This window comes from Podarcis gaigeae (genome assembly GCF_964106915.1).
Source record: "Podarcis gaigeae genome assembly, chromosome: 2".
In the NCBI taxonomy this organism is placed as follows: Eukaryota; Metazoa; Chordata; class Lepidosauria; order Squamata; family Lacertidae; genus Podarcis; species Podarcis gaigeae.
This window is the reverse complement of record NC_139679.1, coordinates 84083962-84106484: the sequence shown is the minus strand read 5'-3', so window position 1 is coordinate 84106484 and position 22523 is coordinate 84083962. Positions and strand designations below refer to the sequence as shown.

The 22523-nt window shown below is 40.6% G+C and overlaps 1 protein-coding gene and 1 long non-coding RNA gene across 2 annotated transcripts in view; both read left to right on the top strand.

Annotated features, from left to right (window-relative positions):
• The window catches only part of DNAH12 (dynein axonemal heavy chain 12), a 101108-nt gene that overhangs the window by 76994 nt on the left and 1591 nt on the right, over positions 1–22523 (top strand). The window contains exons 55-73 of the mRNA XM_083727093.1: positions 17–162; positions 2082–2296; positions 4018–4210; positions 4337–4529; positions 6130–6302; positions 6548–6688; positions 7786–7944; positions 8690–8834; positions 9133–9283; positions 9551–9804; positions 10774–10914; positions 12574–12711; positions 13683–13916; positions 14574–14762; positions 15832–15935; positions 16169–16373; positions 16574–16711; positions 18730–18821; positions 19946–20013. Of these exons, the coding sequence (XP_083583219.1) occupies positions 17–162; positions 2082–2296; positions 4018–4210; positions 4337–4529; positions 6130–6302; positions 6548–6688; positions 7786–7944; positions 8690–8834; positions 9133–9283; positions 9551–9804; positions 10774–10914; positions 12574–12711; positions 13683–13916; positions 14574–14762; positions 15832–15935; positions 16169–16373; positions 16574–16711; positions 18730–18821; positions 19946–20013 (3079 nt within the window). The remainder of the gene's footprint in view (positions 1–16; positions 163–2081; positions 2297–4017; positions 4211–4336; positions 4530–6129; positions 6303–6547; positions 6689–7785; positions 7945–8689; positions 8835–9132; positions 9284–9550; positions 9805–10773; positions 10915–12573; positions 12712–13682; positions 13917–14573; positions 14763–15831; positions 15936–16168; positions 16374–16573; positions 16712–18729; positions 18822–19945; positions 20014–22523) is intronic.
• On the top strand, positions 7013–7698 carry LOC310839008. The gene is made up of 2 exons (XR_014561289.1): positions 7013–7137; positions 7513–7698. It is a non-coding gene; the product is annotated as an uncharacterized lncRNA (long non-coding RNA).

Here is a 22523-nt window from a genome sequence, read left to right as displayed (position 1 = left end):
ATATTTGTCTTTACAGGAGAAAAATATACCTTGTTCTGAGAGCTTCTCCCTGAGTAAAACACTTGGTGATCCAATAAAAATTAGAGCCTGGAATATTGCCGGTCTTCCAACAGATCAGTTTTCTATAGACAATGGTGTGATTGTCAACAACTCTAGACGTTGGTAGGCAATGCAAACCTATTATTTTGCTAAATTAAACTAAAATTAGCTTACTGCAGTAATATTTATACTTTCCATAACGCTGATTCAGATTTCTAATATTCTTTTTATGATTGCCAAAATTGTCCTCAAAATGATTTAAATATGTATTTGACTGCTTGTTGAGAATATAAAGTGTCAAGTATGGTACATAAAATAAAAATAATCATGACAGCCTGAATACATAGAACATAGGAAGCTGCTTTATTTTACAGACCACTGGCCCATCTTGCTCAGTATTTTATATAGCAAGGAGCCTGTGGTCTTTGCTATTGGAAAGTGTTGTCTGTTTTAGTGTTATCTGAAATGTTTGGATATACTTTTGCTAGAAATGTGACTCCAATATTGCTATTGGAAAGCGAATGTCCAATGTATGGATGAGCTGCCAGTCAATTTGGACCAAGGGAGAGAGCAGGAATAAGGAACTAATGATGGAGGGTCCTTGGGCATTTGCAGCAAAATTGATGAGGAGGGTGTGTGTGTGTGTGTGTGTGTGTGTGTCTGTATGTCTCTGTGTGTGTGTGTTGCAAAATATTGTTACAGTTAGGTAGCTGTGTTGGTCTGCCGTAGTCGAAACAAAAGAATTCCTTCCAGTAGTACCTTAGAGACCAACTAAGTTTGTTATTGGTATGAGCTTTCATGTGCATGCACACTTCTTCAGATACACTGAAACAGAAGTCACCAGTCCCTTATATATAGTGAGAGGGTGGGGAGGGGTATTACTCGGAAGGGTGGTGGGAATGGGTGATTGGCTGATAGGTGTGGTAAACCTTCTGACGACTATTAACGACTGCAATTGGTCTTACAGGAAAAAGCAAGGGGTGAAATGGCTAAAAATAGCTTTATCATGTATAATGAGATAAGAATCCAATGTCTCTATTCAGACCAGGTCTCTCCATGATTTTAAGTTTGGTAATAAGTTGCAATTCAGCAACTTCTCTTTCCAGTCTATTTCTGAAATTCTTTTGTAATAAGGCAGCTACTTTGAAATCTTGCATAGAATGTCCTAGGAGACTGAAGTGTTCTCCTACTGGTTTCTCTGTCTTGTGATTCCTGATGTCAGATTTATTGTGTTGATGAAATGAAACAAAATATGGTGAAAATATATTACGTCAAACTTCATGGGGGTATCTGAAAAGAGAGGCTGACTTTGATCACATTCTCCTCAGCGATGATATATGTCATAGAGAGGGTAAAAGCATTTGGTTTGCATTTCACTGTTTGCCTATGGATCAAAAAGGCAGAAAGGTGCATGTAGCGGGAAAGCAAGTTAAATTTTGAAGGAGTGGGGGAGTGCCTGAAAAACTGCAGCTTTTATTTTAGCTAGTAATTTAAAACAATTGTAGTCTTTGAAGGGGAAAAGAGTTACTGACTCAAATGCCAAATCAATTTCTGAGAATGAGAAAAATATATATTGTAAAGGTTTACCCCAGTAGTCATAAACTAGTACATCATTCAGATTATGAATCCAGAGATTCCAGTTATATAACCATACTGTGGATTCTATTGTAAAGTTCCCTTTGAGATCCAGTTCGAACGCATACCACCGAGTAGATAAATAGGTACCAATGCGGCAGGAAGGTAAATGGTGTTTCCGTGTGCTCTGGCACTCATTACAAAGTCCCATGCGCCAGAAGAACTTTAGTCATGCTGGCCACATGATCCAGAAAAGCTGTCTGCAGACAAACGCTGGCTCCCTCGGCCTGAAAGCGGAGATGGGTGTCGAATCCCATAGTCAAATTCAACTGGACTTAACGGTCCAAAGGTCCTTTACCTTACCTTACTATTATAATGTGTTTTTAAAAAGTAAATTGCTATAGGCAGTAATTGATTATTAAGCATTCATTCTTTTTTAAAAAAAATGAAAATCTGATATGTTGCAGGCCATTAATGATTGATCCCCAGGGTCAAGCAAATAAATGGATAAAAAATTCTGAAAAAGAGAACAGGCTGAGTGTAATAAAATTCACAGACACGGACTACATGAGAATTCTAGAAAACTGCATTCAGTTTGGAACTCCACTTCTGCTTGAAAATGTTGGAGAAGAAATTGATCCTTCACTGGAGCCTCTGCTTCTTAAATCAACTTTTAAACAAGGTACAACAAATCATTATGATCTCCAAACTATATTGGAGTATTTATTGGATATTTCTTGTACACTTTATTGCATTGTGTAATGCTTTTCTTTTTATTCCTTAAATACTGCTCCATAGCAACAGATGAAGGTAATACAAGAAAGCATGTTTGAGTTTAGATCTTTATTTTATGAAATAGTCTGCATGCAGTGTCTTGTATAATAATAGATTGAAATAGAAGAACCTTAATACTATTTTCTTTAAGATTGAGTTACCATACTGCATATACAATAATCAGTAATGTTTTGTGCTGCTTTGATCACTCTCTTCTGATAAGCAGCAATTACAAAGTGAAGAGAGCTAGAAGGACCTATCTTAAAGAAGGACCAAACTTAATTTCCTTAAACAGTTGTATAAAGGATAATATTTTGGCAGGTGCAGATATTCTTGTCATACACTCTGCTAGTTTTAAATAAAAATAAGAAGCCTCACACAGGTACGTGGGTGGCGCTGTGGGTAAAACCTCAGTGCCTAGGACTTGCTGATCGTAAGGTCGGCGGTTCGAATCCCCGCAGCGGGGTGAGCTCCCGTCTTTCGGTCCTAGCTCCTGCCAACCTAGCAGTTCGAAAGCACCCCTAAGTGCAAGTAGATAAATAGGTACCGCTTTATAGCGGGAAGGTAAACGGTGTTTCCGTGTGCGGCACTGATGCTGGCTCGCCAGTTGCAGCTTCGTCACGCTGGCCACGTGACCCGGAAGTGTCTTCAGACGGCGCCGGCTCCCGGCCTCTTGAGCGAGATGAGCACACAACCCTAGAGTCGGACACGACTGGCCCGTACGGGCAGGGGTACCTTTACCTTTAAGAAGCCTCACTCTTTTGCCAGTGACTCAGCTCAGTCACAAAATTTGGGTTCTCCTGATTGCATACAAAGTAATTTATACCAGTTTTAAAATGTCTAAGAGGGAAACATTTGCTTAATGCCACCAAAATACACACTAATAGCAGTAAGGAAGTAGTTTGCTTTCTCTTCCCTGCTGTTGCGCCAATGAAGGCTCCAGTCTGGCCATGTGAGAAGTAAATATATATACATCTTTCTGTTTAATTCTGGTGCTGCAGAAGAGCCCATAGAGAAAAACAGGTTTGTTGTTGCAGTACCAAGGACAACACCCAATGAGCTACTTGCGCCAACAAAGGTTGGAAGCACACTGAGTCCTTTTGAGGCTCCTCCTCCAGTCCATCTCTCCAAGGCTCTGTGTCCTCATGGAGAACTATTCTTTTAAAGTACCAACCCTCTCATCTGAAGATAGGCATTTCTGCATTCCAGAGCCTCCCATCTGGCATGCTCCCTGTCCTTAACAGCACTATAGCCTCCAGCTCGGTGTTCTGGTTACTGCTGGTTCTGGTTACTGCTGACAATTTCTCTTGAAGCAGGAAAGTAGGCAGATTTTAGACACCTAGGTCCCAGGGTTCCCATTAACTGTTCAAGTCACCCAGCCACAGGAACATGACTTGAATTCATGTTGAGACTTGGAGAAATCAAATGGATTCTCTTTAGTTTTAGCTCCCTTGAATTAAAATAAACACCAGACTTTTCTGAAAGCAATGCAGAATGCTGCCTAGCTCCTCTGCATTTCTCCACTGCACGATTCGAATGTTATTCTGCAATTAGGAAAGCTTGATTGCAGAATATATATTTTTTGTGCATAGGAAAAACAACTAAATATGTTTGTCTTTTCAACTCCAGGGGGCATGGATTGCATTCGGCTTGGTGAAACAATTATTGAATATTCCTTTGATTTCAAATTTTATATTACCACCAAATTAAGAAATCCACATTATTTGCCTGAACTAGCTACCAAGGTTTCTTTACTCAACTTTATGATTACTCCAGAAGGACTTGAAGATCAGCTTCTAGGCATTGTTGTAGCAAAGGAAAGGTAAATGTTCATATTCTCCACAGGGCGTTTTTGAAGGGTGGCAGGTGATGGGCTTCAATGTGGAGTGTGGCTCCTCCCTGTGCAACCCGCATAGTATGTAATATTTGATATATATCCTTTTTTTAGACCAGAATTAGAGGAGGAACGGAATGCTCTTATTCTCCAGTCAGCCAGCAATAAAAAACAACTAAAAGATATAGAAAATAAGATTTTAGAAACATTGCAGTCTTCTGAAGGGAATATTTTAGAAGATGAAAGTGCCATAACGATTTTGGACTCTGCCAAACTAATGTCTAATGAAATTACAAAGAAACAGCAGGTAAGCAACTTCAGGGTTCATAAGTGATTGTTGTATTAAATGAATGGTGCACTGTTTGTGAAGTTATCCAAGCTCAGGCTTGGAGCTGAACCTCAAGTATCTGTAAAACCAAGAACATAGAAAGCTGCCTTATCCCAAATCAGACCAATGGGCCAACCTCTCTGAATATAAAACAGCTTCTCTAATACAGAGCGTTTCACTGTCTCAAAAGTAGCTTTAATAGGTTGCTGATGACCAGAATGGGAGCCATCTCTAGTGTGGTCTGCAGTTACTGTATTGTGAACATAAATTTCTTTACCTTTAGTTTACATGGGTAGAGCTGGTAGGGAGGTAGGCAAGTTTGTAGAAATTTCCTTTTTAGATAAGTGCAACGACTGATACTGCTTGGTGAATCAAAAAAACTGAGGGGACTGCGCCTGCCTCCCAGAGTTCTTTGATCTCCTGCCTCCGTCATGAGCCCCAAGCCTCTTCAACTTAGATCAAAATCTGAATGGAGAAGAATACCTGCCAAGCCCCCCTCATGCATCTCTGTTCCCTTCCTCATCCCTAAGCATTATCACTGCCCCCAGCACTCCCAAATCACACTTCTTCCTTCCATTAAGGTTAGTGGTGGCTGCACAAACATAGGAACAGGAGATACTAAAAAAAAAGAGGAACTTTTTCACTCTGCTTCTGTCGCTCTATTGCCCTGGCATGATTGAGCACAGAGAATTACTGGAACTGCTACCCAGAACTTGTAGGAGTCATTTTTGAAAAATACAGTTCCCATATTCTCCTTACCCTGTAACACTATTAACAAGGGGAGTGGAGGAGTGTGAAGGAGGCGGCCTCACCTGTTGTTACTTCTGCTCTCATGCTGCTGATGTAAATAATGCAAAGCAGGGGTGGGAGACCTCAGTCTTGGGGTCAAAATAGCATGCAGAAATACATTATACTAGGCAAACTTGCTTTGCAAAAGTGTTTATACTAGAGGAAATTCACACAAAAATGCTGATAAAATTTTAATGATCTTTTAAAAATTGAGAGCTGGTGTAGAAATGTGGAGAACTGAACTTAAGATTGGCAAAGTGAGAAACACAGAGAAACTGAAATAGACAGGTTTGCCCATCCATAGGTGCTTGTGTGTGTGTGTGGAAACCTCTGGCTTTGTCATAGCTGGAGTGACTGTACAAAGATAAGAGTCACAGCCATTGCTCAACACATGTTTGCATCTCATCCCACCCTCCATGTTATGTGTCCCCTGAAAGTTTGCCCACAATGGAATATAACCCTCAGGGTGAAAACATTTTCCTTCCCCTGGTGTAAAGGATCTGGTTCCTCTGATCCCTGATTCCAGGTGTCCTTCATTCACATCAATATGCTTTGTATGGATACATGGTACTCTATCCCACAGTGGGAGTCGGATCATAGGACTTGCTGCACAAGCCATGACATTATACTGACATTGCACGGACCATTGCTGTATGAAAATATAATGAGGAAAAGGTTTAGGGCCAGCCTTCTACACTGTTGTTCATTGAAAACAAGAGGAAGTGCCATATCATGCGCTACATTTGGACATCATTTTATTAGTTTCTACTAATAAATATATTCTCTTTAGATTGCAGAAAAAACTGAAATTAAAATAGCACAGTCTCGAGAAGGCTACAGACCCATTGCAAAGCATTCATCTGTACTGTTCTTTAGTATTGCTGATCTGGCTAATATTGATCCTATGTACCAGTATTCTCTCAGTTGGTTTGTAAATCTTTACATCAACTCTATTCATGACAGGTGAGCAGTTACTAACTTTAGTTCTTTAATTTCTGTTGTGTTTTGAAATACTGAAGCCAATTTCTAAGCACATGTACCATATTATTCCATGTATAATATGCCCCCCATGTATAAGACAACCCCTATTTTTTGGACTGCAACCAATTTTTGGGGTGGGGTTGGGGGGATGCCGAAAGTTTATTTATTTATTTAGATCAACATTTTAAATTGAATATACATATATGTCCTTTCTTTTCTATTTTTAGCAACAAGTCTAAAATCTTGGAAAAAAGGCTGCGATATCTGAATGACCATTTCACATACAACTTGTATTGCAACGTTTGCCGTTCCCTGTTTGAGAAGGATAAGCTGCTGTTTTCATTTTTATTGTGCTGTAATCTTCTAATGTAAGAGGCTCTGTTTCCTGGAATCTTTTGATTAACTAGTAATACATTGATTTCTTTAGGCAGGAGCATCTTAAAAACAAGAAAAGCAGCAGTTATCTTCCAAGTACCAGTGTTTTTGCTCTGGGAAATTATTGCAGCCAAGGAACCTGCTTGCACCACAACTAATGAAGTAGGGGGTGTAATTGGACTGTGCAGATTAGCCACTCTAGCTATTTTGTCAGATTGTCTCATTTCTCAATTCTTTGCTTCTTTTCTGTCCACATGTTTCCTTTCATTTTTCCATAGACACTTTCACTGCTTCAGTCTTAGAGGGTGCTTGACTGTTGAATTGGACAGGGGTGTTCCAGCTTGTAATTCCACCACTGGATCCTATTGGTGAAATTGCACAAGTGCTTCCCCCAGTCCCTGTACAACCCAACTATGCTACACAAGAGCATTAGTAAGTGTAGGTAAAAGGTAAAGGTACCCCTGCCCGTACGGGCCAGTCTTGACAGACTCTGGGGTTGTGCGCCCATCTCACTCAAGAGGCCAGGGGCCAGCGCTGTCCGGAGACACTTCCGGGTCACGTGGCCAGCGTGACATCGCTGCTCTGGCAAGCCAGAGCCGCACACGGAAACGCCGTTTACCTTCCCGCTGGTAAGCGGTCCCTATTTATCTACTTGCGCCCGGAGGTGCTTTCGAACTGCTAGGTTGGCAGGCGCTGGGACCGAGCAGCGGGAGCGCACTCCGCTGTGGGGATTCGAACCGCCGACCTTTCGATCGGCAAGTCCTAGGCGCTGAGGCTTTAACCCACAGCGCCACCTTCGTCCCTCCAGTAAGTGTAGGTAGGAGTGAATAAAAGCAGATGGAGGCATGCTTTTCAGAGAACCACTGACTGTCAGAAAATGTGTAGTAAGTTTGTTACAAGTGGGACATGAGCTCTGACCCAGTTGCCCAGAACAGCATGTCATTTTAACTGCAGGAGCAAAATTTATAAATCAATACATGAACATTATTCTGTGATTATTTTTTTTAAAGAAAAGATTATGTCACATAATTGCATTTCAAACTAGAATAATGATGTAGACATAAAACAACATTGGTTTTTTTAAAAATAGGGCTAAAAAAGAAATAGAGCACCAAGAATTTATGTTCTTATTAACTGGAGGAGTTGGCCTCAAGAGCAAATACAAGAATCCAGATCCATCTTGGATACAAGATAAAAGCTGGGATGAACTCTGCCGTGCAAGTGATATGACTGCTTTTAAAGGACTACGGTAAAACAGAAAATCTGCTGTAACATTACTAGTTTTGTTTCCTTGGGGTACAAGCCCTCTCCAATAAATGTAGGGGGGAAATGAGTGCTAGGATGTGGCTTTCCTGTAGTCAAGGTCTGTATAAGGTGACCTTAGAGCCCCTCTCCAGCAAATAACAAGTAAGTGGACTTCTGCACCCTGCCCTGGGCCCCACCCCATATACCATATTTTTCCGTGTATAAGACTGGATTTCCCCCCTAAAAATAATGTCCAGAATTTGGGGGTGTCTTACACACAGATCTCCCTCATTTTCTTAAATCAGAGTCCCCAAAAATAGAGGGTGTCTTATACGTGGGGGCGTCTTATAGACAGAAAAATACGGTACATACTGTTAGTGAAGTAGTGATATTGCCATTGCAATCCTCCTGCCCTACAGACCATCTAAATTCAATGAAGCAAGACATAACAACTGATACATGGCAACAACTTCATTGGCTGCAGATGTAAGAGGTTTGGCATAGGTAGAACCACCCACTTCTGGCCTGCCTACTGCCCAACAAGCATGATTATAGGACTTCTGGCACCACAGCAGCAATCTGTGCTGGGTGCCTGAGGACCTAGAGCAATTTTGAAGCTACCACGGGGCCCCACGCTCCTTGTGGGTCGCCCACAAACACTATGAACTCTAGAAAAGGTTGACATCTGGAAGAGCTCTTACTAAGTGGAAAGCTGAAGTCTAAGCATTTCTAGTTTACACTTTCTGTAGGAGTCATATAGCTGAAGAACTCAAAGAATGGCGTAAAATCTATGACAGTAAAGAACCCCAAAATGTTCCCTTACCAAAACCATGGAATACAAACCTGAATGAAATAAAGAAGATGATTGTTCTTCGATGCCTGAGACCTGACAAGGTAAAATACATGAACGTCATTTCAAAAATGAAATAAAATATAAATGCTTTATTGGTTTCTTTAAGGCTATTTCAAATATTCAGATCAATTTAATATTAGTTTCTTTAGGAAGATTGCTCTTAAGCTATGAGCTGAGTCTACCTATGTGTGTATTACAGTCATTGACTACAAGATTTAGATTTCTATTTCTTCAAAGTCCCTAAATAGTTACAATTTAGTGGTCCTAGATGAAACAAGCTAGATTTTATGTTTTTTCCAACAAAATCCTATTTTATGCTGAAGATTTCTTTTAAAACAGATTTCACCTGCTATAACCACCTTTGTGACTGACAAACTTGGAAAGAAATTTGTCGAGCCACCACCATTTGATCTAACAAAAAGCTACTTAGATTCAAATTCTACAATCCCACTCATCTTTGTTCTGTCTCCTGGAGCAGATCCTATGGCCAGTAAGTTAAATGTTGTGGTGCATTTTTCTTTTGAATCAGTCTTCCAGTTAAGGCTCTTATTCACCATGTGTTTCTGAAAGATTAATTTGAAACTGTGTATATTTTAAAATCAATAAAAATTACATAATATTTTTTTACACAAATCTGATTGTTAGTCATCTGCATTGATAAGTGTAAATGAAATGATACAAATAGCTTCAGTTTTGTATTTTGTACTCCGCCTTTTCCAATTAACACAGAATAAAATATTAACACCTTTCATGACAGGTCTTCTGAAATTTGCAAATGACAAAAATATGATTGGAAACAAGTTTCAGTCCATATCTCTGGGACAGGGACAAGGACCAATAGCGGCAAAAATGATTAGATCAGGAATGGAGGAAGGGACTTGGGTTTGCTTGCAAAACTGCCACCTTGCTGTCTCCTGGATGCCAATGTTAGAGAAAATCTGTGAAGAGTTCAGTGCTGAAACTTGCAATGGCACTTTCAGACTCTGGCTGACCAGTTATCCATCACCCAAGGTACTTTTATTTCCCAAGGATCCATTAATGAGTGATGTAACAACCTATAAAATCATGTTGTAGGTTTTCCATGAGTGCCAAACTGTCCCATGGGTCTTCATTTCCACCTGGCGTCCAAGGCAGGAAATGCATGAGAGTTGAGGAATTTGCAGCTACTTTCTTTCCTCACTTAGTCCATCTCCTGCCTTCATCTGCTTTGTCCTGTGACCTCTTTGTCCTGGGACCTTGGCTGCTCTTCTTTGACGATTTGTGTGAGTGTCTTGTCAACTGCGTACTTATAAAACAATTTTATATTCTGTACTAAATAAGAGGTGCGTAATCTGTATAAATGATCATGCCTTTTGCTAAGTTTTTCAGCTCTTCCTTTTTTAAAGAGAAGGATTCTCTAACACCACCATCTGAGTCAGTGTGCTTACTTTGAGTAGGACTAGCATTGAATGCCACCCTTTTTATACACAGGGTGAATATATTCATGTTGCTTTTATTAAATTCTCTTATCAGGGCCTGCTGTTCTGTAACAGTCAGAGGTTGAAAGGAAAAGCTTAGGAAGTCCTTTTAAAGCCCCACCCTTGCCCATTTGGGGCATGACTTCTCCATGATAGCTCCTGGGACAAACTGGGAGGCCCCGTAGACCAGGTTTAGTCTGGGGGGGGGGGAGAGTTTCCCTGTCCCCTGGTGTACTTTAAGGTTCTCAATTGTTTGTTTGCAGCTGCAGCTTTACCTGCCACACACATCTGATACTGTCTGTATGCAGCCTTGTTGACATCTGGCAATCCTATTTTGTCCCTTGATCTGAAGACATCTTGTGGCTGAGATATCAGGACACAAAAAGAATAGAAATATTAATTATATGACAATATTTTACATTCTTGTTTTGAACCACTTTCTATATCAAATAATTGAACAGAAATCATAAATAATAATGGAAATCTCCTAATGCGTTTCTGTTGCCATACTTGTTTTTCCTAGTTTCCAGTAACCATTTTACAGAATGGTGTTAAGATGACAAATGAGCCTCCTACAGGCCTTCGGTTAAACCTGCTTCAGTCCTACGTCTCCGATCCTCTTTCTGATCCTGCCTTTTTTGCTGGGTGCCCTGGAAAGGAACAGGTAAATTTTCTCTCAGAAGTTGTTAACATGTTAAGCATCCACAAAGCTTCTGGGCTGTTTTGCTTGCCGAATATTGTTGTCTTCAGCATGACCTTTAATTTTAATGTTTAAATTACAGCAGGGTTGCATCTTTCGTGGGAGTTACATTTGAGGGGATTGCAAGTTAAACGTTTTGGCTCCCAAAAAACCTGGAAGTGAGTGTTCCTGTTTGCGAACGTTCTTTGGAACCCAAATGTCCAACACAGTTTCTGCAGCTTCCGATTGGCTGCAGGAGCTTTCTGCAGCCAATCGGAAGCCGCTCCTTGGTTTCTGAACGTTTTGGAAGTGAAATAGACTTCCGGAACGGATTCCATTTGACTTCCAAGGTACAACTGTATAGTCAAAACCATGCTGGAACTTCCCCCATGCAACTATCCCTACCTTTCTGAAACCAGCACATTGAGCAGGCCTTGCTTAGGGGGCTCTGAGAGGCTCCTGCATGATCTCGTGGGAGCCTCCCAAAACCCACAAGAGACCTTCCCAGATTCCAATAAGCAAGTCTGAAAGCTGTTTCCAGGCCTAGGAAAGAGCAATTTTGTGCAATATCAGTTGGCCAGTTGCCAAGCACGTGAAGCTGTGATCACACAAGTGAAATGTGTGCAAGTTGCAAGTCAACTGTACAGTATAGACCTATATTTTGCATGGATGTATGGTGCCTGTATTCTCCATAGTTTGTTTTACAATAGCTTCTGTCCACTTATATTCTATCATCTACCTGTTAGCATATATTCTCCCTCTGCTAGACAAATAATTTGTAGGCTTTCCATTCAGCTGCCTTCTACTTAGAAAATGAGGAGGAGGCCTATCTCATGCTTCTTTCAAATAGATCAGGGCAGCAATAATACTACCACCCATTTTATTATCGCTGAATATAGTGTAAAATACTAATTGCAATAGAGAAAAATAAACTTTCTTTTTGAGTATCTGTGAAGGAATAGAACTTTCAGTCATGTTGCATTGTGTAGTACAATGGTTGATTTCTCCTTTAAAAGCTCTCCGGCATAGGAGAGTCAAAAATTGAAAGTTAAAAGTTAAAGGGGATGTTCTGCCCAGGAAATTATGCTCAAGGGAGGGTCAAAGGAACTCTAGGAACTTGGAAATGGAGGAGACATAGGCAATTGAAGTTCTGGAGGTTAAAGGATGTTTAGTGGATGCAGCCAGAGAAAAAGAAAGATATCCACTTAGGTATGGACTTACTGACTGCAATGGGACTCCTGAGATGTATCAGTATCATTCAGGATAATGAGTGATATCATTTAGCATATTAGAGTTGCCATATTTCAAAAGGTGAAAATCCGGACACAAAAGTTGTTGAGCTATCTAAAAAAAAGAGAGAGAGAGGAGTTTTTGAGCTATTTTTAAGGAAAATTGCTGACACTGCTGACATGGGTTGCCATACATCCAGATTTCACTAGACATTTCAGCAATTTCTGCCCAGACACTGTTCCTGACAGCAGATTTCCGGCTGTGTCCGGGAAATTTTGGATGTATGGCAACCCTAGAGTATATATATTTATCCTAATATATCTAGTAATATACATGTATATAGATTGTAGATTGATATACTTTCTTCAGCTTTGGTTACATTGTCCTATTTCCATTTGTTTTTATTTCCTAAAGCGATGGGAGAAACTGCTCTTTGGAGTCTGTTTTTTTCATGCTCTTGTTCAGGAGAGGAAGAAATTTGGGCCTCTTGGATGGAATATTCCATATGGATTTAATGAATCAGACTTGCGTATCAGTGTAAGACAGCTTCAGGTAAAGATATTTATTCGTTCTGCAGCACATCTAGGCCTTGGTAAAGAATCGTAAATAGGTTTCACTTTTGCATTAGGGTCCCAATGATGGTACAAGTGTTCACCTGACCTTTTGCACAGGTACCAAGACTTGTTGTCAACAGCAATTTGGTGATGTCTGGCAAGTTCTGTGTATCACAGCTCCACTGTGTAAAGGAATTTGGGGTGGTTTGTGCAAAAAAGGGGGAGAGTGGGTGGCAGTTGTTCTTTATGAAAGATCCTGAGGGATCTCAAAAAACAATACCAGAGCCAGTGTTAGCTAGAACAGTGTTCAAGATTTGCTTGTTTGTTAAAAAACACAGGACTGTAAGTACACTTGCCAAACAATAGGATGTAGCTTAATCTGTAGCTGCAGACTATAGTTTCTGTATGCTGAAACAAGCCTTTAGCAGTTGGCTAATCAGCAGTTAGATATGCTATGTTAAAGTTATTCAAATACTAGATTCTGATCAAATTCATATATGAATTATGCACCTTTCCATCATACAAACCATCTGCAAATTAGAGCAAATAAGAATGTAAGGTATTAGTGTCCTGTATAGCCTGGATGCTTATAACAGTAATTTCAGAAGCTCCCTATGCAACTTCATTCGTATATTCAGCAATGGTTATTTAAATAAAACAACTGAATTATTTTGAAAATCTAAATTCAATGTGGTTCACAAAATTTCTATATTATATGTAGGGTTTCATCCAATGCTAGACCTACTTAAAAACTGAAATTAATGAACAGGTTTAACTCGGGCCCACTCACTTCAGTGGATCTGCTCTGAGCAGAACTAGCATTGGATATAACCAGTAATATTGATAAAATGTGATATGCATAGAATAAATTCATCGATATTGCCCAAACTTTGCTTATCTGTTGTATTATGAGCAAGCCATATCATAGTGCAAAATTGTTTAAACCCACTATTTTATTTCCAATTGCAGTTATTTATAAATGAATATGAACATGTTCCATTTGAAGCAATATCTTACCTTACGGGTGAATGCAACTACGGAGGGCGAGTGACAGATGATTGGGACAGACGCCTACTACTAACTATGCTTGCTGACTTTTACAACCCAGAAATAGTTGAAAATCCTCAGTATTTCTTTTCTCCTAGTGGCAGTTACTATGCCCCACCGCGGGGTACCTATGATGACTACATTGAATTTATTAAGGTACTGTCTTGTTTCTCTGTACTTGGGTCATATACCAACTTTACTTAAAATAGGGGTAGGGAATGAGACTTGTGGGACAAATCTTTATCTCCCAAACCCCTGTGGGCCAAATTTAAGGTCACACTGATGTTAGGTGAGGTGACACTTTGAAGCCTCAACAATTGCCTTATCCAAAAAAAACACACAACAAAAAACAATTGCCTTATCCTTGCAACTTCAAAGTGCTGTGCAGATCTCTGTGTAACGGACTTGCAAGGAGTCTGGTGTGGGCTTTTGAAGCTCTGATGCTCAGTTGATCTTTGAAACTTCAGAATCCTGGTCAATCAGCTGATCATTGGAGCTTCAGAAGCCAGGTGTGTGTCATCTTTGAAACTCTGCAAAGGGCTTCTGAATCCCTATTAGCTGATGGGCAGTACTACAGAAACCCCTTTTGGCCCAGCTCAACTGACATTTAACTACCCACAACTGATATTTGACATCAGGTGATTGTTAGGTGAGTGTGGATTGGTCACGATGACTTAGTGAGCCAAAGGGGAGGTCTGGCAGGCCTAACTAAGCCCCCAGTTTTGATGATCCCGGTCCTTGACTTAAAGGGACTCTTTCTGAAATACTTAGTAGCAATCCAGTCTATAATGTACTTCATGTGGTTTGTCCTAGAATCTCCCTTTCAGTCAGCAGCCAGAGGTGTTTGGATTGCATGATAATGTAGATATCTCAAAGGATCTCCAGCAAACAAAAATCCTCTTTGAATCTCTGATCCTGACACAAGGAGGAAGCCATCAAGGAGGGTCTTCAGGTGGTGGTGACACTGCTTTGTATGAAATTGCAGATGACATCCTGAGCAAGGTATTTAGTCTTTCCTAGAGAAATTTCATGCTCTACAAGCACAGACCCTTCCTTACACAATGAGTTTTCTTTGCAGAAGGGGGAGACTTTGTGATATTTTTGTATTGGTACCAATGCTGTACCAATGACGCGGGTGGCGCTGTGGGTAAAAGCCTCAGCACCTAGGGCTTGCCGATCGAAAGGTCGGCGGTTCGAATCCCCACAGCGGAGTGCGCTCCCGTTGCTCGGTCCCAGCGCCTGCCAACCTAGCAGTTCGAAAGCACCCTCGGGTGCAAGTAGATAAATAGGGACCGCTTACTAGCGGGAAGGTAAACGGCGTTTCCGTGTGCGGCTCTGGCTCGCCAGATGCAGCTTGTCACGCTGGCCATGTGACCCGGAAGTGTCTTCGGACAGCGCTGGCCCCTGGCCTCTTGAGTGAGATGGGCGCACAACCCCAGAGTCTGGCAAGACTGGCCCGTACGGGCAGGGGTACCTTTACCTTTACCTTTTACCAATGCTGAAATTGATTGTGTGTTTTAGGAGTACTGAAGCAAGCACATAGTACGAGATTCATAGCAAGATCAGTTTCATCCTTCAAATCTATAACTTCAGAAAAGTGCTACTTTTCTGTTTCAGTCACCATCAGGTTTCAGCCCCACACAGGAACCTGGTTAGGATTCCTGAAACAACCACATGTTCATTGTGTTCATATTGCCCCATCAACAATGAGACTTAAAAAGAGTAAAACGACAGTATTAGTCACACCAATATTAATCTGTGCCTCACTGGCTCATTCGCCTGTGTTGCTTGTTTGTGTATTTGCACTACATATGTCAAATGATTTATTGAGTTCCGCTGTGGTCCCTAAAAAGCCACCTTCAATTCCCATCTGAATTATATGACAGCACAGAATTATCTAGAAAGTGCGCATAGAGGTAATGGTGGTGATGTTGGCAATAAGAATTTGACCATCATTCATTCAGCATGAGCTTTCATGTCAACTTATTATGTTATCACAGAATTAATAAATGAAAACCTATTTACCTATTTACATTTGTCAAAATGGAAACAAATATGTCAACATTTCTAGCTTCCAAGTGATTATGATATTGAAGCTGCACTTCTCAAGTATCCTGTGAGATATGAAGAAAGTATGAACACTGTGCTAGTACAAGAAATGGAGCGCTTTAACAAGTAAGGGGAATTATTTTCTATACTTATATTTTACGGCATTATTTTTTTTAATATATTAAACTCCCATGGATTTCATTAATCCATGTAATCTTACACTAGAAACAGTTGATTTTGTAGTACAGCCATCATAACATTGTAGTATCATTTTTGAAATTAGTGGATACAACATTTGCAGGCCATTTATAACTGGTAATTTTAGTGATATATCTGTGTTTGTGTTTCTGCATATTTAGTTTAATACGAACCATACGTACAACTTTGGTGAACTTGAAGAAAGCCATTAAGGGACTGGTTGTGATGGATTCTGAACTGGAAGCCCTTTGTGGCAGTCTCCTCATTGGAAAAGTTGCTGAGAACTGGGCTAAGCGTTCATACCCAAGTCTGAAACCACTGGGAAGTTATATCCTTGATTTCCTAGAAAGGCTGAAATTCTTACAGGTAAAGCAAGAAGTATTGTGTTACTAAATACTGTAAATTTCTAATAAATGAATTAGTTTAATAAGAAATAATCATAACATTTGGAATGTATTTTGGAAATCTTGTCAGTAAAGGAGTTTTTTACCAGCATAATTTACTTACATAAGTTTGTAAAATATGATACATATATAGCCAGTAAGTTAATCTGTTCTTCTTCTAAGGAATGGTATGAATCTGGAAAGCCCTGTGTCTTTTGGCTGTCAGGGTTCTTCTTCACGCAAGCATTTTTAACTGGAGCGATGCAGAACTATGCACGAAAATACACTGTTCCTATTGATCTACTTGGATATGAATTTCAGGTATAACAAGCTGCTTAAGCCACATTTTTCAGATTGGATACAGCTTGCTACTAATCTTTGGTGTTCATATGCTGTAAAGGGTTTTATACCTGTTCCTCTTTTGTTGTGTGAAGTCAAGCACTTGTTCAGTAATATAGCTGACACAGATCCAAAGAAAACTAATTTCACATGCCCAAGGGGACTTTGGCTTATATTTCTCAAGCAGTTGCCAGGCCAAGTGGTCTACAACTTTTGAAGTTAAGGGGACTTTCAGAAGCAATTGTGCTTACTTCCATACTAGAGCCCTTTAATGCTGTTATAGGAGGTTGCTTTTCCATAATTAGCTGGAAGTGGAATTAAAACAAAGCATTTAATATAGTGCTGTTTTATCCAGCAGTGCCCTTTTCCGTAACCAAGATCCTTCCACAAGGGTTACTCACAAATAAGTTGTTGTTGTTGTTGTTTAATCGTTTAGTCGTGTCTGACTCTTCGTGACCCCATGGACCAGAGCATGCCAAGAACTCCTGTCTTCCACTGCCTCCCGCAGTTTGGTCAAACTCATGCTGGTAGCTTTGAGAACACTGTCCAACCATCTCGTCCTCTGTCGTCCCCATCTCCTTGTGCCCTCCATCTTTCCCAACATCAGGGTCTTTTCCAGGGAGTCTTCTCTTCTCATGAGGTGGCCAAAGTATTGGAGTCTCAGCTTCAGGCAAAGAGCCTTTCCATGGTTAATTAAAAGTTCCTATTAGCAGGGTTGTTGTTTTTTACTACTACTACTACTACTCCACTACTACTACATGTAGCAGTATACTGCCCTTCTGCCCATGGGAGCCTTGGGTGAACAATCTTCCTATATACATAAAAATGTAAGGCTAGCATTGGGCAGCCCCATTGGAGAATTTGTAGTGCCTCATCACAATCCTGTATTTGCATGAAGTCAAGGCGGAGAAAGGGAGCAAAAGAGAAGGCAGGTTTTAAAATGGCAGTTTTAAACAACAGCAGAGTTTTGAATAAAGCAGGGATGGAGGGGACACTGAGGAGCTGTGAGGATATGCGCGTGTGTAAAGGAGTTGGGAGGGAATGGAAGGTCCAAAAAAATATTAAAAACGTTAAAAGCAAGAATACATCTCTAAAGCCAGAAAATGTAGGGAAACAACATCAAGTTGCTAAGATTGCCATCAACCATCACGTTTCAAAATTCCAGGTGAACCAATATGCTTTCAGTCTTCTCTTCTTCTAAACACATCAGGCATACCTCCCCGAGGAGAGAGTTATACAAACAAGGGGCTATCACAGGGCTCACAGCAGTCAGGCACTGGAGGCATACTTCCTGTGCTGTCGGTGTTCTTCAGCAAGCACAGCAGATGAAGTTTTGTGAGTCAAGGGTACCTTCTAAGTTGCAGTACCAGTTAGTTTGAATGTTGTCAGCTATCTCCATAGGCTAGTCCAGACCCCCCAAATCTTTGCCTCAGAGACCGAGCAGCTCATTGCTGGGAGTAGCTGCTGAACAGTATTGGAAAACCCTTGCTCTGTCATGCCACATCTGGTTTTCTCCTCTGCCTGCTCCAAAACCAGCCCATCATCCAATCTTAGCCCATGTTATGACCCTGTGGCCCTTCAAAGACTTGCCTGCCTGTTCCTGAATCAGATCCTCTCTGTGCCCTGGTGCACACTTTTGTCTCTGAATGCAGTCAATGCCTGTATAGCAAAATTTGTTTTAAAATGTAGAGCAGAAGAGGTATAAATTCTGCTTTATTGCAAGACTGTTTGGGGCAAGTAAGATGCCACTCTTTCAGCCATTGTCAACAAGAAGCAGGAGATACGTAGGGCCTGCAAATAGGAAATTTTAAATTAAAGACATAGGAGCACTGAAAAGCCCCTCTAATGCTTTGGCTGTTTGTGTTGGAAAGTTTGGTGCCAAAATAGTGTTTCTAACACCACCATCAACACCACAAACCATCTGAAAAAACTGAGCAGGATAAAAAAAATGGAACTGCAACTTTATTTATTCTTTGAAAATGTATTTCTGTTTTGTTTAGGTTATTCCTAAGGACACGTCTAAAGTTGCTCCAGAAGATGGTGTTTATATTCATGGATTGTTTTTAGATGGAGCCCGCTGGGACAGAAAGAAGTTAGTAATTCAGTAAATGTGCAGTTAATTGGCATGTGTTAAAGTGCTTTCCCATGTCCTTCATGCATGCTAATATTTAATTTCTTTTAATATCTTGACATATTTTTAATATTGAAATAATATTTGAAGACTACAGTACTTTCCTCTATCAAATTAGATTGAAAAACAATATGAATGTATTTGTTCTACCCATTGAAACACTTTTTATAAATATAGTCATGTATTATTTGCTATATTGATTTGAAGACAAACTTCTGCTTGAAATATTTGAAAACATTCTCAACAGTAGTAATATTCCTACAGCATGTTACAATATCAAATCATGATTTTAAATTATTTTTAAACCGGCAGAGGGTGTCCTTTTTCAGCCTGAGCACCAGATGGCAGAACTGTCCTATCCACTATGGGCCACTTTACAGTGATGGGTGGGGCCACTCACTTGTCTATTCAGTGATGTCAATATTATGATTTTTTATTATTAGATTTATATCCCATCATTCCTCCAATGAGCTTAAGGCGACATACATCTTCCCCTCTTTCCCTGTGAAGTAGGCTAGGCTGAGAGACAATGACTGGCCCAAGGTTACCCAGTATGGATCATTGCTACATAGGGATATGAACCCTGGTATCCCAGGTTGTAAACCATCATTTTAACTGCTTGCTGTCAGTGATGATCAGCTCATTGGCAATGACAGCAAGCTCTCCTTTGTCCATCTGCAGATGCAGCCAAGCATCTAGCAAAACTGTCTCCAGAAGAAAGGTTTGTAGGTTAGGGCCAGCCCAAGACATTTTGACAGCTGAAGTAAACCACAAAATGGGACCACTACCCTTCCACTGGCAAAGAAGGGGTGAGTGAAGATCTAAATCAGGAACAAGCTCATTAGCTTCATTAGCTCATTAGAGCACCCAGAAAACTACCGTATTTTGGAGCAGTTGTTTTTTGAAGTTCAGGTTTATGACATATTTTAACTTCAATCTTCCTTTCTTCACAACATTTTTTTTCTTTTTCTGCCCCCTTATTTCTATTACACTTTCTTTTTCAGATCTTCCTTAGTATCTATGCCAGTATTATGTGTGTTGTGTACAATTGTTTTTCACTGTTCATTTTTTTCCCCTTTCATTAGAGGACTTCTAGCTGAACAATATCCTAAAATACTCTTTGACGCAATGCCAATTATATGGATAAAGCCGAGTAAGTAAATTGAATATCTGGCAAATAATTAACTGAAAATGTCCCATCCTTCTGTATAGTAGATCTCTTTCATCTTCAGTGACCTCTTAGATTGCTTTGTTTGCACTTTCTGACTATATATTTTATTTTTTCTGTTTTCCTAAATATCTGGAAATCTTCTTTGGAGAAGAGATTTACTTTTTTCCTTCCTGTGTATTCTTTTGCTGACTTAATTTGAAATGCATGTTTTAAATCTGAATCCTGGACATAGTTTGGAAACTAACATAAATATTTTTCTTTTGCTAGTGACTGCTAAACAAAGAAGAGTAGCATTTTGTTTCATGTTCGTCCATGTAGTGTCCTATTCATTAGGATAACATAAGCATGACAAATGAATTATAATTATTATTTAACCTATTTGTGCATTTCTCCTGAAATAGAAGCAATATATATATTAGTTATCAAAGGGCCATTATTTCAGGGCTAAATGTGTAAAGAGTCTGGTTTGGATTGCATGTGGGTGAACTTAAGGGTGAACTTAATGGGGCAAACAGAATTGTAATTGGGTCTGTGGCTCCCAAGTCAAATCTATGGGCTCACTTTCAGACTGTCCTTAAATAGATACAGATAGGTAGCCGTGTTGGTCTGCCATAGTCAAAACAAAAAAAAATCCTTCCAGTAGCACCTTAAAGACCAACTAAGTCAGTTCTTGGTATGAGCTTTCGTGTGAATGCACACTTCTTCAGATACACAGTGTATCTGAAGAAGTGTGCATGCACACGAAAGCTCATACCAAGAACTGACTTAGTTGGTCTTTAAGGTGCTACTGGAAGGAATTTTTTTTGTCTTAAATAGATAGTATGTGATTATTATCCAGCACTGCATTCTTTTACCTCAGCATCTCTGTTAAACTTTAATACCTTTTGACAATTCAGAAGTTAATAGTATTTGGAAATCAATGTATTGCTGCATATAAGTTAAGGTCAATTACTCAGCTCTCTACACATGTAGGAGCTTGGATGTACATGAAGACATCATTCAGTATCAGAGCTGAAAAGCTAAGCAGCAATGTCATCTGTAGTACCTGTTGCCGGACTACATGATACCTGCCTTCCCCACTCGGGTTTCTTCCAGATGTTCTGGACTATTTTTTGCTATGTGTGGAGGGCTGGCTTTTTGAATGCTCTCTGATGTTAAGCTCAAGCAGACTCTGGGTGCTGTTGGATCCAGTCCTTATTTTGGCTGCACTGGTGTCATGCAGAGTTCCTGTCACTGGTTTAAGATGGTGCCCAGTTCCTGGATGAGGGTTAAATTTAATTTCCTAGATATGTTTATGTCTCATTCGGTTTTTTCCTCTAATTCCTGCCAAACCACATCAACAGCTTACAGAATGGGTATATTTTTGAACAAACAAATAGATGTAAAAGAAAAACAAGCAAACCAAACTCCCTGAACTAACTTGTCAAGGAGAAGTCTAAGCTAGAATCTCCTCCCTGTCTTGCAGATCTGGTAGGTGTAGGATTTTTAAATATACCCTTGGGGCAGCCCTTATGACTTTGATAGAGACTCTCCTCCCTGAAAAAGAGGGGAGTGGTTGTGGGCGGGAGCCCGAACACCGCCCCTAGCAGGGGGCTTAGCCCCCTGCCTTCAGCTTACCTGGCTGGCGCTCACGCCCCCCCCCGGTGGCCGTCCAACCAGGTGCCGTGGGGGGGGCATGTCCAGCAGCCTTGATGCTGCAGCGTCAGCCTCTCCCCGGCCTCATTTCTCTTCGTCGTCCTGTGCGAGTCACCCACCCTCCACTCCCTTTGAGTTAGGGCTTAGGTCATTGGCCTTGCTATGGACCTTAGGTTGGTCGCCCCGGTTGCACGGGGGGCCTGGTAGGAGTTTTTCCATTTGGCATTAGGCTTTTTGGTTTTTTCGCCTACCTCGTAGCAATCGTCACAACTTTTGTGGCATTGGTGGGTAGGTTAGGCATTGGAATAATGTGCTGTGTTGTGTCGAAGTGCTAGGTGTGGCCATCACCTATGCCTTCAATGTTTAGGGGTATTCCGTTAAAGGAATCTGGCGGTCGTGTATTCTGTCCGATGCCTGCTTGGCGGGAGGCCATGGCACGACCCTCGGTGACAGCAGGGGTGAGCCTATAGTTGGATTAGCATCAACAGGTGATGAACCCCTGGTGAATAAACCCACTTGTTTCGTGATCCAGTGCCTAAGCCAATACCTTTTCATTGCTGTAATCAATAAAGTTGTGGCCTTTTCTAGCCCATTAACCTTATATCACGTGTCCCTGTGTCTTCTTTTCACGTCGCGGTGGTCGGGTCCTCGAACCACAACCCTGCCTGCAGCCTGAATTCATACAATCCAGCAACAGATGCATCATTTTGGGTGGCTGTTCTTTTCTGCCTCTTGATCAAACTGATTCTGCTGTGTTACAGGGTAGCCTACAAATTGTTGCTTACATAAGGTTGAACAGTAATTTTTTCCCAGGCTCTATGGAATAAAAAAACATATTTATTTAGCACTGAAATTAT